This window comes from Physeter macrocephalus, chromosome 19, assembly GCF_002837175.3.
Source record: "Physeter macrocephalus isolate SW-GA chromosome 19, ASM283717v5, whole genome shotgun sequence".
Lineage (NCBI taxonomy): Eukaryota > Metazoa > Chordata > Mammalia > Artiodactyla > Physeteridae > Physeter > Physeter macrocephalus.
In genome coordinates, this window is record NC_041232.1 from 67,907,858 (window position 1) to 67,921,823 (window position 13,966).

Genomic DNA, 13,966 nt, shown 5'->3' on the forward strand with positions numbered 1-13,966 from the left:
AAAAAAAAAAAAAAAAAAAAAGAAAACAAATACACCCGTGGGTGAAAACAGTATCAAGACTGATGAAAATATATATGCTTAATGTTGAGATTCTTAGTTGAAGGTTTAATACAAACAGATTATTGGCTACCCAATTGGAGAAAGGGTAACAATTCCATTTGCAGTCATGTATTTTGAACCTGTAGTAATTCAACAAGAAATGTTTGCTTCATAATTTCTGTTATGACAATGAAATCAAATGGACAATTTGTTAGACAAGTTTACCCTAAAAGGAAAGCATCCAGATCTGGCTTTGAGACAGCTTCCTCCACTGTCAAAAGATCTGGTACTGAAGCCGTCAGCATTCCCATGACATCACTCAGAGAACCTCAGTCAACCCCCATAATGACCTAGCGGAATCCCTGCTGATTAACTGGGTACTCATTCCAAGACAGATAGGAACTTGTCTCCTGAGTAATTTCCTTCCTCAAAGGTAAGAACTGTCCAAAGAGCAAGTTGATTCCCTTCCTTGATTTTACATTTTGTTTTCCTTAAAAAATAACACTGATCATAAATTCTATGTAATAAAGGCATCTGAATGCAACTTTGAACCATTCTACATCTTTGCAAAAGGAACTACTTGAAAACCCAGGAAAGGCTTTCCAATTATAAACCTAGCCAGACTCAGGCATTTAAAAACATTCTCATGCCAACTTTCATGGATTTAGAAAAGAAATACAAATATAATACATATTTTTTAATTCAAAAGTGCCTTCTGCCGGTTTGGTCTAGGAATAATACTCCAGTAAAGCTTTCTGGTTTATATTCAGAGGATAGAAATAGTGAAGTGTACACACTGCCCTATATTTAAAGAAAATACAGTATACTACGCAATCATTGTAGAGTAATAATACTGAATTCATAAATCCCATATAAGAATTTCTTTGTGGTCTTAAATATCTGGAATAGTTTTGTTTCTCCTGAGCAATGGTTTGCTTATACTCCTTGGGCATTATCAATCTGAGCTATATGTCTTCCTTTCAAAACTTGCTGCTAAAAACCTAATTTGTGGCCCAGCCTTAGAAAGAGTAAAAGATGTTAAAAGATGCACCTTGTGTCCGCTCCTCATTCCTGGCTCTGTTTTATTGCTTTACGCTTTGCTTTGTCTTTCCTTCTCATTTGCTTCTTATCTGGCTTCTGTGTGTGTGTGTGTGTGTGTGTGTGTGTGTGTGTGTGTGTGTGTGTGTGTGTGTGTGTGTGTGTCCCCGTGTGTGTCTGTGCGTGTGTGTGTGTCTCTTTGGAGCCACCTTAAATCTTTACTTGAAACAGGTTGAAGTAGAGATAAATAAATCTCTAAATTGAGCTTAAGTGAGGTAAATATAATCAAGATAAGTAAACTGAATTTTGAAAACACAACTGAACTTAAAGTAGCATGGCAATGATCTGCTACTGCAGACAAACCAATGCAGTCAGCAATCACAAAAGGCATAACTGAATGAAGGGGTTCTTAGAGCAGAAAGGCAGAACCCCAGATTTCATAAGACACTGCAAAAATGATGTGGAGAGAGTACAATTGATCTGTCCTTTGGTGATGATATGCCTTATACACAGCACTGCTACCTTTTTCAAGCATGTATTTGTTTTAAATGTTCTCTATCACCTTTCATTAGTTTCACAAAAGCTCTATAAAAAAAAAAGTGTAACTTTCTGATTGATTCATCACTTACTAGATGTGCCACAGAACCTGATAGGCAGTATAAAATGTAACAAGTGTAAAAGACAAGCTTTCGAAGTCATGTTAAGCTGCCTTACCTAATGTCTTCATCTGTGACAATGAAAGCCTTGCAGAGGGGTTGAGATGTGTTAAGCCAAACAGCGGGGTTCTTTTCCACAGCAGCGGAGACTTGCCCTGTGATCGGTGCAGAGCTTGTGTGCAAAGCACTGGCAACAGCAGATAAAAGGGTCTCATCATTACTACCTGGACCAACTCCTGCAATTAGAAACATATATGAGTTAAAGGAAATTTCTAGATGTGCTGAGCAAACCTTATGTAACCTAAAACAACTGATATCTTTATATTCATTTGGGATCAGCTATTTAAAACTGACACAAGGGGCTTCCCTGGTGGCGCAGTGGTTGCGCGTCCGCCTGCCGATGCAGGGGAACCGGGTTCGCGCCCCGGTCTGGGAAGATCCCACATGCCGCGGAGCGGCTGGGCCCGTGAGCCATGGCCGCTGAGCCTGCGCGTCCGGAGCCTGTGCTCCGGGAGAGGCCACAACAGAGGAAGGCCCGCATACCACAAAAAAAAAAAAAAAATCCACAGGCTAAATGAGTTTAGTTTATCTAGTTTCTGTATACATATTTAGCATTTGTATTTTACAAATTGTTTTGAGAAATTTTATAAAGTCATATTAATTTGACATGAACATATGATGTTAAACTAAACAATTAAGTTTTACATCCACCATGGGCAACCTTTGGTAACTCTGTATTTATATCTTAACTTATTTGATTCGACTTAAATACTTTTCACCTAGATATGTAGCTTATTTTATTATCTTAAATTATTATAATTTTTTCTACAGGAAAAAATTAAGAGAATACAACAAATCAGAATGGAAAAAGAGCTTCGAGCCCAGCAAATTCTAGAGGTAGAGTTCTTAAATGTGATATGATTGAAGTAATATAGTCATATATTTTAAAGTCTCCAAAAATAAAAATCTTACCTACATATTCTGTCACTCATACAAATTAATATGTCCATCAGAAATTCTCTTTAAGCATAATGCATAGAGTAAGACCTTATCTGAACCTTATTTAGCAGACTTATCTAATCCTAACAACCCAGGAAATAAGACAAAAGAGAAGAAAATGGGAAAACTTCTGAACAGCCAGTATAGGTGTTATAAGGTTCATGTGCTGAAACTCATGTTCTTGTGTGTGTGTGTGTGTGTGTGTGTGTGTGTGTGTGTGTGTGTGTGTGTGTGTGTGTGTGTCCCCGTGTGTGTCTGTGCGTGTGTGTGTGTCTCTTTGGAGCCACCTTAAATCTTTACTTGAAACAGGTTGAAGTAGAGATAAATAAATCTCTAAATTGAGCTTAAGTGAGGTAAATATAATCAAGATAAGTAAACTGAATTTTGAAAACACAACTGAACTTAAAGTAGCATGGCAATGATCTGCTACTGCAGACAAACCAATGCAGTCAGCAATCACAAAAGGCATAACTGAATGAAGGGGTTCTTAGAGCAGAAAGGCAGAACCCCAGATTTCATAAGACACTGCAAAAATGATGTGGAGAGAGTACAATTGATCTGTCCTTTGGTGATGATATGCCTTATACACAGCACTGCTACCTTTTTCAAGCATGTATTTGTTTTAAATGTTCTCTATCACCTTTCATTAGTTTCACAAAAGCTCTATAAAAAAAAAAGTGTAACTTTCTGATTGATTCATCACTTACTAGATGTGCCACAGAACCTGATAGGCAGTATAAAATGTAACAAGTGTAAAAGACAAGCTTTCGAAGTCATGTTAAGCTGCCTTACCTAATGTCTTCATCTGTGACAATGAAAGCCTTGCAGAGGGGTTGAGATGTGTTAAGCCAAACAGCGGGGTTCTTTTCCACAGCAGCGGAGACTTGCCCTGTGATCGGTGCAGAGCTTGTGTGCAAAGCACTGGCAACAGCAGATAAAAGGGTCTCATCATTACTACCTGGACCAACTCCTGCAATTAGAAACATATATGAGTTAAAGGAAATTTCTAGATGTGCTGAGCAAACCTTATGTAACCTAAAACAACTGATATCTTTATATTCATTTGGGATCAGCTATTTAAAACTGACACAAGGGGCTTCCCTGGTGGCGCAGTGGTTGCGCGTCCGCCTGCCGATGCAGGGGAACCGGGTTCGCGCCCCGGTCTGGGAGGATCCCACATGCCGCGGAGCGGCTGGGCCCGTGAGCCATGGCCGCTGGGCCTGCGTGTCCGGAGCCTGTGCTCCGCAACGGGAGAGGCCACAACAGAGGGAGGCCCGCATACCACAAAAAAAAAAAAAAAAAAAAAACTGACACAAGCCAAAGCAGCAAAGGATAATAGCATATCTATTTAGTTATAATACACCGAAGAATTAACATTAAAGAAACAGTAACAAAATACCTGAGTATTATAATAAAACTTTAACATAACTTAAAAATACATTTTCCAAAGTATTAAACTTTTTAAAAGTTGGCTACATTTCCACAAGCAAGTTCAATTATTTTAATGATCTAAGTCCCTTCTAAGGTCATATGACACTCCAGTATCCCTACTAATGTGTCCCTAGGATCCTGGAATAGTTTCCCCTGTAGCTGTTTAACATTCATTTCTAGCCATATCTCAAAACTTATCTTTTTGGGGAAGGGATTTCAAAGGAAAAGCCAATGCAAGTATGCTGTACCTGCACCTTTAACAGCTTTTTTCAAATACCTAACAAAATATCCAAATTAACAGAGTTAATAACTGCACACCTTGACTACATGTAGGAGACTGGAACCATGGCTACATTTCAGTGCATTGCTTAACGTCCTAAACTTGTTAAACCAGTTGAAGCAATAATTTCCAAGAGCATACATAGAGGGATGAGACAACATTCTAACCATCGATTATGAGAATCTTTGAGCGATCCACAATGTATCAAGTTTTACAAGCCAAAGTTCTAATACTTGAAAAATAATGCTTCTCTAGAAGTTGGGATTAACATGATATGACAAGCACACCAGCGGCTGAGCTCTCCACCCCAGATGCCCTCACTCCTGTCACTGGACCAACGGGCCTCTGTTCCCACTGCTATACTTGCAGCAGCAGTTTGTGGAGGGAGGAGGCAGAAGGAGAGCGGATGGCTGCTCTTTTGATAAGAGGAGGAGAGAAAGAGCATGTGCTGGGGCCAGATGCTGCTTTGCGCAGGAAGCTTGGGACATTCTGTTATTCAGCTGCATTTGGTTCTAAAAGCAGAACGTGGGTTAATTTACATGATGAAACTAACGAACCTAAAGCCAAAATGTACACACAGAAAAAAGTCTGAAGTAAGACACTGCCCTGACGCATCCCTGCAATACAAGCTTTTCAGGTACATTTCCTCTGGGTTTGCTAAAACCCAAGAGGTACCTCATCCAGCAAGGCATACAGTCCCCAAAGCAAAGACTTGTCTCAATCATGTCTGACTCCACTGCACCTAACACAGAGCCTGGCACATAGCAGGTACTGCTCAACTGAACTTGGATAATACCTTGAAGACCTTTAGGTAGTTCCATGGTTTTTATAATTTGTTCAGTTACATCTGATGCACTAAGTCCTTGTAGCCTCTTCTCCCAGAAAAGCTGCAAGGCAAAATATCACTGTTAATAGATACATTCTTGGGACAAGAAAGTAGCGCATCGATGCTGTTGAATAATGAAATTGAAATCATTTCAGTAGTTTCCTAATTTGCCCACTTTTTCCTTAGAAAAAGCTAAATGATATTCCAAACATGACTTCAACACATCATAATTCTTTCACGTTATATTACTCAAAAACTTTTGTTATTCTATGCAACCTATTCACTTGTTACATACAATAGATTGTTATGTGCTATGTACTATATATAGTCCTTTATAAGGTATCTTCCAAAGAGTATAACTTGAATTTTTTAAAGATTCATTTGGCATGAAAATTTAATGTTATAATTTACCAGGAAAGAGAAAAACTATATTATGTAATACCTCTTAATCCAATATTGTTTGGGAAATAACTCCTCCACCTATGTGATTTTTCCAAGACACTGAAGTTTAGCCCTTTAGCATACTTTAAGGGGAGAAGGGCCATTTTTTAATGGAAACTTTCCTAAAATGTCTTACATACTTCCTTGCTTTTTAAACAGGATGTAATGTTCATGAGTGACACTCTTCCTGTTGCACAGAGCCTGGGTCGCCTTAGCCACTCGGGGGCCCCAGGTCATCCTTCTGGCACCAGGGAGCACACTGAAGTCTCTTCACACCCTCGGGGGCTAGTGAGGTACTCAATTGCTTATTCAAACACTAAATGGTCCAGGACAGTTCTGTTTGATTTTATACCCTTCCTACACTTAGTTCTCTCTCCTAATTGGCTATTACTTCTCACTAATATCATTCATCCATTCAACATGTATTTATTGAGCTCCTACTATGTGCTGTGCTTGTCCTGTGGATGCAACAGTAGGTAAGATAGACAGTGTCTTTGTCCTTAACCCTCATCTCTTTTCTAGTCTGTTTCATATTTACTACAGCCCAAAGAACAGATAAAGGAACTCCTCAGGATTCGATATACCTGTCTTTAACCCTGGATACCCAGGGCCTGTCACGTGGTAAATACTGAAAAAAATATTTGTGTGAATGACTGAATGTGGGAGTAAATGGACTCAGAATCAGGATCTTGAGGGACACGCAAACCCAAGTTGAGAGCCCAGCTATAGACGTATGACCCTGGACAAGTTCTATAACCTCTGGAATTTCAATTTCCTCTTCTGTAAAATGTGGCAGCAATGACTATCACATAAGATTACTGTGGAGATTAAATAAAGCAATATATGTAAACACCTGTCACAGAGTAGAAATAAGGTTCATTACATTTACTTTTAACAAATTTTGACCACTCTGAGGGCTTTTCAGGCTTATATTCTAACTTCAGGATATATGAAAAGTATCAAATAATCGCCTTCCAGACAAATGAAAAGATACAGTAAAATAATTCTATTTATGGCAGAACAATAATGTGTTAGATTATATAATAACCACAATGCTAGCACCAAGAGTAACCTGCTTCACTGTCCTTTGAAGACCTCTGGTATACGGGTAACAGCTCCTTGTATCTCCACACAAATTACATCAGCAGCAGAATATGTGGTCAACACATATGAGGACATGAATATATCAACCGTCATGAGAAAAATAGTTAGGTGAAGGTAATAATTAATGAATGTGATAAATGTCCCAAGAAAGTCTGCCTGCTTTTCCTCTTTGGGGAAATAACAATCATCTATGCTTTGAATATCACAACTATAGGAAAAAAACAAGAAAAACGAAAGTGCAGTTAATTCCTAATGAAAAAGCATACAGAGGGAGTCAGTGAACATGAGATCAGTAAGTGCTTTTATAATAAAATTATATATATATATAATTTGTAAAAATAACACTGCCAAAAACCAAGTCTGAAAACCTTGTACAGAGATGATTACTAACAAATTACATCTAAAAATTCCAATTCTAGATAGCAAAAGTTATTGTTTACCCTCTATAATTTTTAATGTTTAAAGTCCTATTAATTTGAAGGAAAACAAAAATTTAGGAAGGAAAACAAAAATTTAGAAAGAAAAATTTTGCAAAATAAATCTTGGATTGAGAAACAAGTGTACAGCTCTAGATTACAAATCCTGGTACCACTACGCGTCATCTGAGAGCCCTCAACTAAATGTGAAGTTGAAACTGAAAGGTTGATGAGCTCTTTATAAATGAAATGCTTATGCCATGAAAATGGAGATACATGTATTTATGAATGTATAAGTGCGTATGTGTGTATTTCTCCCTGCCCCTACCCCGCCGAGAAGTGGGGAGGTAGTGGGAAAGTTCAGGCAGGAAAGGAGCCTAGTTTGAGAAAAAATATTTAACTGGTCAAGGGTACCACTGCCCTCCTCGCCATCCTGTCCACCATGCATTCAAAGCTAACAAGCTTGCCTAGGTTCCATGAGGACTGGAACCATCTTCATGAGCTAGATGTCTGTTTACATTTCAACATGTCCCTAACTCACTTTCTCTACACCCATCTTCTCAGGTTCCTACTTGTTTTGTTTTGGAGACGGGGGATTCTTTGTACTTTAAAATATGTTTAAAATTTACACTGAGCAGGCATTGTGCTAAGTGAAGGAGTCCAGTCTTTTACATATTGTATGACTGAATTTATATGACATCCTAAAAAAGAAAAAACTAGGGCTTCCCTGGTGGCGCAGTGGTTGGGAGTCCGCCTGCCGATGCAGGGGACACGGGTTCGTGCCCGGGTCCGGGAAGATCCCACATGCCGCGGAGCGGCTGGGCCCGTGAGCCATGGCCGCTGGGCCTGCACGTCCGGAGCCTGTGCTCCGCGGCGGGAGGGGCCGCAGTGGTGAGAGGCCCGCGTACTGCAAAAAAAGAAAAAACTATAGGGATGGTTGCCAGGGATTAGGGTTGGAGGGAAAGTCTCACTGCAAGGGGTTAGCGCAAGGGAATTCCTTGGGGTGCTGGAATTGTACTCTCTGGGTTTTTTTGCTTGTTTTTTTTTTGGTGTTTTTTTTTTTTTTTTTACGGTACGCGGGCCTCTCACTGTTGCGGCCTCTCCCGTTGCGGAGCACGGGCTCCGGACACGCAGGCTCAGCGGCCATGGCTCACGGGCCCAGCCGCTCCGCGGCATGTGGGATCCTCCCATACCGGGGCACGAACCCGTGTCCCCTGCATCGGCAGGCGGACTCTCAACCACTGCACCACCAGGGAAGCCCTGTTTCTTTTTTTTATAAACATAAACTTTATCCCGCTGATACAATTACCATTTTTTTTCCCAAGCCAATTGCTCAAGGAATGATCAACATGCACTATCTCCATTCTCCCAGGCCCAGTTCAACTTTATTACCCCACCCCCTATTCCATGAATTTCCATTAAATTTACTGTAAAACTTAGTCAGCTCCTCTCACCAAGTTCAGTGACCTTTTCTCATTATCCCTGGTCACTTTATAGCCCTGAATGCTTTGGAGGGGTGCAATGAAAGGGAGAGGTCTTCCTCTGCCTGAAATTAAAATTTCTGATCTCCTCATTTATGTATTCCATGTGTTTACTAGGTGATTAACTGTGGTAATCTGGAGTTCTTTTTATTGAATTTCCATTAGAAATCTAAAGACAGAAATATCGAAAAGATGAATCTCCCTAAATCTGTAAGGAGTCCCCCACTAGGACAGCTGTCTTCTCCACCATACTTTCATGAACATTATTGCTTTCAAAAATCCTAATCTACCCAATGAAAATCTGATTTCACCTGCCAAATCCAATAGTTTTCATGGCTTAACCTTGCTGCCTTGTGTGAGGTCAAATAATCAATGTAATACTTTTAAGGATCTAATATTTGGAGAAACTCCCTAATGTGCTATCACTCTCAGTTACTACATCCGTGTCTAATCCCCACTGATCAGACCCTCCTCTAATATCGTGTTTTCTTTGTCACCCTCCAGTATATAAGAGAACTGGATAGCTCCCATGTGTGCATCACTTTATATTGCCAACGATCTGGGCAATGCCCTATCCAACAAGCCAGTCGATAGAGAAGCATAGGATGGGATTAAAAGTTGTCCAAAACCAAAAAAAGTGCCTAAAATATCACTGACAGGGACAGTGCAGCTTTGGAGAAACCATCTTACTAGAAAGTGGAGTTCATCTCTACACCTTTGCTCCTCACATGAATGTAGGAAATACCTCTATGACATCAGTGGAAGCACAGCTGCAAGTACTTTATCCATCTTAGAGTCCCAGAGGACAAGCATGATGATGTGTTGTAACTGGGACTTCGGCAGACTCTTTCAACGTGCCTTACAAATGATACCCAAAGATGAGGATGAGGAAGAAACGGGGATGTCAAACAATTCCTCATATCATACACAAACACACATCCCAATTCTGATGTGCCGGGATGTAAGGCTGATCATGTTTATTAGGACTGTCCTCCGTCACCCTGAGCTTAATAATACGTACTCTGAAGGGATTTGTGCTCTTCGGAGGAAGTCAGAACAGAAGGTTTTATTGGAAAAAAGCAGTAGAGAATCAATCCAAATTAGATACTCTTTTAGTGCCCATTATACACAAAGCATTTTGCTGGGCACCAGGGATAGTTATTAGGATAACTGGCAATCAGGCAATCACTGCCCTCTAGCTGCTTACTGTTTGGTGAAAAACTAGCAAAACTCTATGAGGTAGACTGTAATAATTGCAATAATGAAGATACAAAATTAACTTCAATTTGGGAGAATCTGGAAGGGCTTTTAGGAAGAGGTAGCATTCGAAAAATGTGTAAGAATTCTATAGAAGAGGAAAGACTACTCCAAGCCAAGGAAATAGCTTAAGCAAAGGCAGGGGAGTGAGACGGAGAGTATGGGCCAGTATTTCTAAATGTTTTTTATACACAAGAATAACCAGGGTGGCTTATTTTCTATGCATGTTCTAAGACCTCAGCCCCAGAGATTCTGTTCAGTAGGTCTGGGGTTAGAGAGCTGGCTTTTATTTTATTTTTTTAACCACTGTCTTAGGTGATTCTGATGCAGCCCGGGGATCTCGGTTTGAAAAAGGCTGGTCTGATCTGTGCTGAGAGAACGGCAGTACACACACAGAGCTGTGTACACTGATCACCGAGACCCCTGAGTTATTCCTGATTCTACCAGAAGATAAAAAACACATCATGCTATCCTCTCCTCATAGAGAACAGGAGGAAGATACTTGCCTTTCTATTTTTCACTGCAGGAGGATGTGTGTCAAAGTATATTTAAGAGTATACCAAATTATTTAGGTGTAAACAGAAAAAGGGCTTGCCCAAAGTTCTGTTTATGCCCAGGCATATTCTCTTGGTAGAATAAGAGGAGGAGGAGGACAAGGAGGATGACAACTCCCACTTACCCCGAGCCCTTTCCTTCAGCCTGGCACTGTGCTCAGGGCTTTATATACAGTAACTCGGGTAGTCTTTCCTATAGCATTGTGAAGAAGACATCGTTGGTCCCACCTACAGTAACTCACCAAAGGTGCACAACTAGCCAGCGGTGCAGCTGGAATTAAAACTCAGGTCAGTGTGATTAAACAGTCCTGATCTTAACAGTAAAAGCTCTGGAAGAACATTTACATGCATGGCTCTGTGTTAACAGTAACAGGCCTGAGACCCTTGTAGTCATGAAATCAAAGGCAGATGAAAGATCAGTAACTGCTAAGAAAATTGTCAAGTTGTTCTTAATCCATTTACCTACTAGGTAATGCTGTGTAAATTGCCCACTGTAGGTGACTGGTGCCGACGCCTGCCTCCTCCTCATGTACAATTAAGAGGCCTAGCCGTGTAATGTATTTTGGCTAAAGCTGGTAAAGGGTTTCAAGATGATATCAAGGGACATCCCTGGTGGTGCAGTGGCTAAGACTCTGCGCTCCCAATGCAGGGGGCCCGGGTTCGATCCCTGGTCAGGGAACTAGATCCAACATGCATGCCACAACTAAGAGTTCACATGCCACAACTGAGGAGCTGATGAGCCGCAACTAAGAAACCCACATGCTGCAACTAAGACCCAGTGCATCCAAATAAATAAATAAATAAATATTTTTTAAAAATTTTTATTTACCTATTTATTTATTTATTTATTTTTGGCTGTGTTGGGTCTTTGTTGCTGCACGTGGGCTTTCTCTAGTTGCAGCGAGCGGGGGCTACTCTTCAATGTGGTGCACAGGCTTCTCATTGCAGTGGCTTCTCTTGTTGAGTAGCACGGGCTCTACGCACGCAGGCTCAGCAGTTGTGGCATGCGGGCTTCAGTAGTTGTGGATCATGAGCTCTAGAGCACAGGCTCAGTAGTTGTGGTACACGGGCTTAGTTGCTCCACAGCACGTGAGATCTTCCCAGACCAGGGCTCAAACCCGTGTCTCCTGCATTGGAGGACAGATTCTTAACCACTTGCACCACCAGGGAAGTCCCCCAAATAAATAAATATTTAAAAAAAAAAAGATGATACCAAACCATAATGTGGGGTAGCTCACATGATAAAAACCAAAGAATTGGTATAAAATATATTCTCTACAAATTAGCTTTCTTAGAATTAATTGCAAATATCGATGACATTGAACAACACATTTTTTTTTTTTTTTGGGATCCTCCCGGACCGGGGCATGAACCCGTGTCTCCTGCATCGGCAGGCGGACTCTCAACCACTGCGCCACCAGGGAAGCCCTGAACAACACATTTTTTATTTGGTGGATAAAAACTAAAGACGTAAACCCGTACTCCAAGAAAACTCTTTCAGATAAGTCACACTAACAAAGGAGTGTTAGCTCCAATGGATGTTTCATAAAACAGGAGAGATGGAGTGATTTACGAAGCTTATAGAATGGAAGACTTTTGAGTTTTTTCTGTAAGAGTACTATTTTAGGTTACTTATGCGAATACCTATTTCTCATGAACACAAGGAAAAGCATCTAGATCAAATACACATTTTCATCCACCATTATATTTAATTTGAAAAGCACTGTGTAGTGTTTTAAAAGAATTCACTGGGGCTTCCCTGGTGGGGCAGAGGTTGAGAGTCCGCCTGCCGATGCAGGGGACACGGGTTCGCGCCCCGGTCCGGGAAGATCCCACATGCCGCGGAGCGGCTGGGCCCGTGAGCCATGGCCGCTGAGCCTGTGCGTCCGGAGCCTGTGCTCCGCAACGGGAGAGGCCGCAGCAGAGGGAGGCCCGCGTACCACAAAAAAAATAAATTAATTAATTAATTAATTAAATTAAACAAATAAATAAAAGAATTCACTGATTAAAAGAAATTGACCTCCTATGTATACTCATGACCTCAACTTGAGAGTCAACTGGACAGTAGGAAGATTGAACTTCTGAGTAGCTGAGTGAACGGGACTGGCCTTCAGAGTCAGAGCGACCTAGGTTCAAATCCATTCTTTGTCATTTACTAGCTTTATGAACTTAGACAAGTAACATAGCCTGTTTCAGCTTCCTACCCTATGGAATGGGACAATAAAAACAATCTCAAATGGTTATGGACACTACATGAGGAGGTTTTATAAGCACTTGAAGATAACCCATAGAGAGCAAATATCAGTTTACTACTTAGTTTTACCCACGGCGTCTAGCACACTGTTTATCACACAATAGTACCTAGTAAGTAATTGGTCATCTTATTAAAATTAACAAATATAAACACAGCAAAAAGAGTCAGCTCAGAAAGGTGCATATTTACAAAGGAAGACTGAGACATGCATTCCAGTCTGCCAGTCCCGCCCAGATTTTTAGCAGGGGCCTTCTTGCTACTCCAAGTATCTTAAAACCCTTCCCCTTCCTCTTCTCATCCAAGCCAGTCTGCGCCCTTCCTGGGCCCAAGGTTGGCTGGGAGAACTCTGGTAAGCAGGAGCGGCTACACAGTTTGCAAGGTCCAGTACAAAATGAAAATGTGAGGCTCTTGTTCCAAAAGTTATTAAGATTATTTCATGATGACAGCACAGCACTAGACCAGGCACGGGCCCTAGTAAGGAAATGCTCAGGTCACATGCCCAGGAAGCCAGAGGGATGGTATCTACCGTGCCAGGTGGAAAGGAGGAGAGACCAACAGAGACGGGAGACCCCCGTGCCGTGTAGCAGTACTTAGGGAAACGCTGTGGTATAATCTCATTCTGTGAATTCCTTAAAAGTAGCAGGGCAACAGAAAATTGTTCTGGCCGGATCTATGCAATAACAAAGGAAACTTCCCCTCACTCCGCATCCAAACAGCCCAAGGATTTCTCTTCCCTCTTGTCACTCCTCATTTGGAGGACTGGAGAGAGGACCCCTGCCAAAGCCTCTGTGACTGAGCTGTACGGTAGGAAGAAGGGACGCCCAGGGAATGAGGAAATCATAATGGAGAAGGACAGAAGCCTAAAGAGGGATGAGAATTTTGTTCTATTTAAAGTACAGTGGATAACATGGCAGCTTTTCATTAAGATTTCCTGAAACTGTCATTTTCTTGTTATTTTTACTCCATCTATTTCCATCTTGTGATGATAGTAGAGCCCTTAGAGAAACCTCAAAAGGCTATGAGCTTGTTTCAAGAACAGAAGGTAGAAAAGAATCTGGAAACAAACGACGTTTCTGTTCCTCAGGGAAGCAAGAAGGCAAAAAACTCAAACCAGTAGCAGTAGCCTAGAGCTGAATTTCTCAATCTTGGCATTATCGACGTGTCAAGTTGGATAATTCTTGCTTCTCAGT

At 41.0% G+C, this 13,966-nt stretch overlaps 1 protein-coding gene across 1 annotated transcript in view; it reads right to left on the minus strand.

Annotated features, from left to right (window-relative positions):
* Positions 1–13,966, minus strand: part of MBD2 (methyl-CpG binding domain protein 2) — a 75,613-nt gene that overhangs the window by 9,972 nt on the left and 51,675 nt on the right. Inside the window, exons 4-5 of the mRNA XM_007121290.4 lie at positions 5,240–5,330; positions 3,525–3,702 (exon numbers count right to left, since the gene is read on the minus strand). Coding sequence (XP_007121352.2) covers positions 3,525–3,702; positions 5,240–5,330 — 269 coding nt within the window. The remainder of the gene's footprint in view (positions 1–3,524; positions 3,703–5,239; positions 5,331–13,966) is intronic.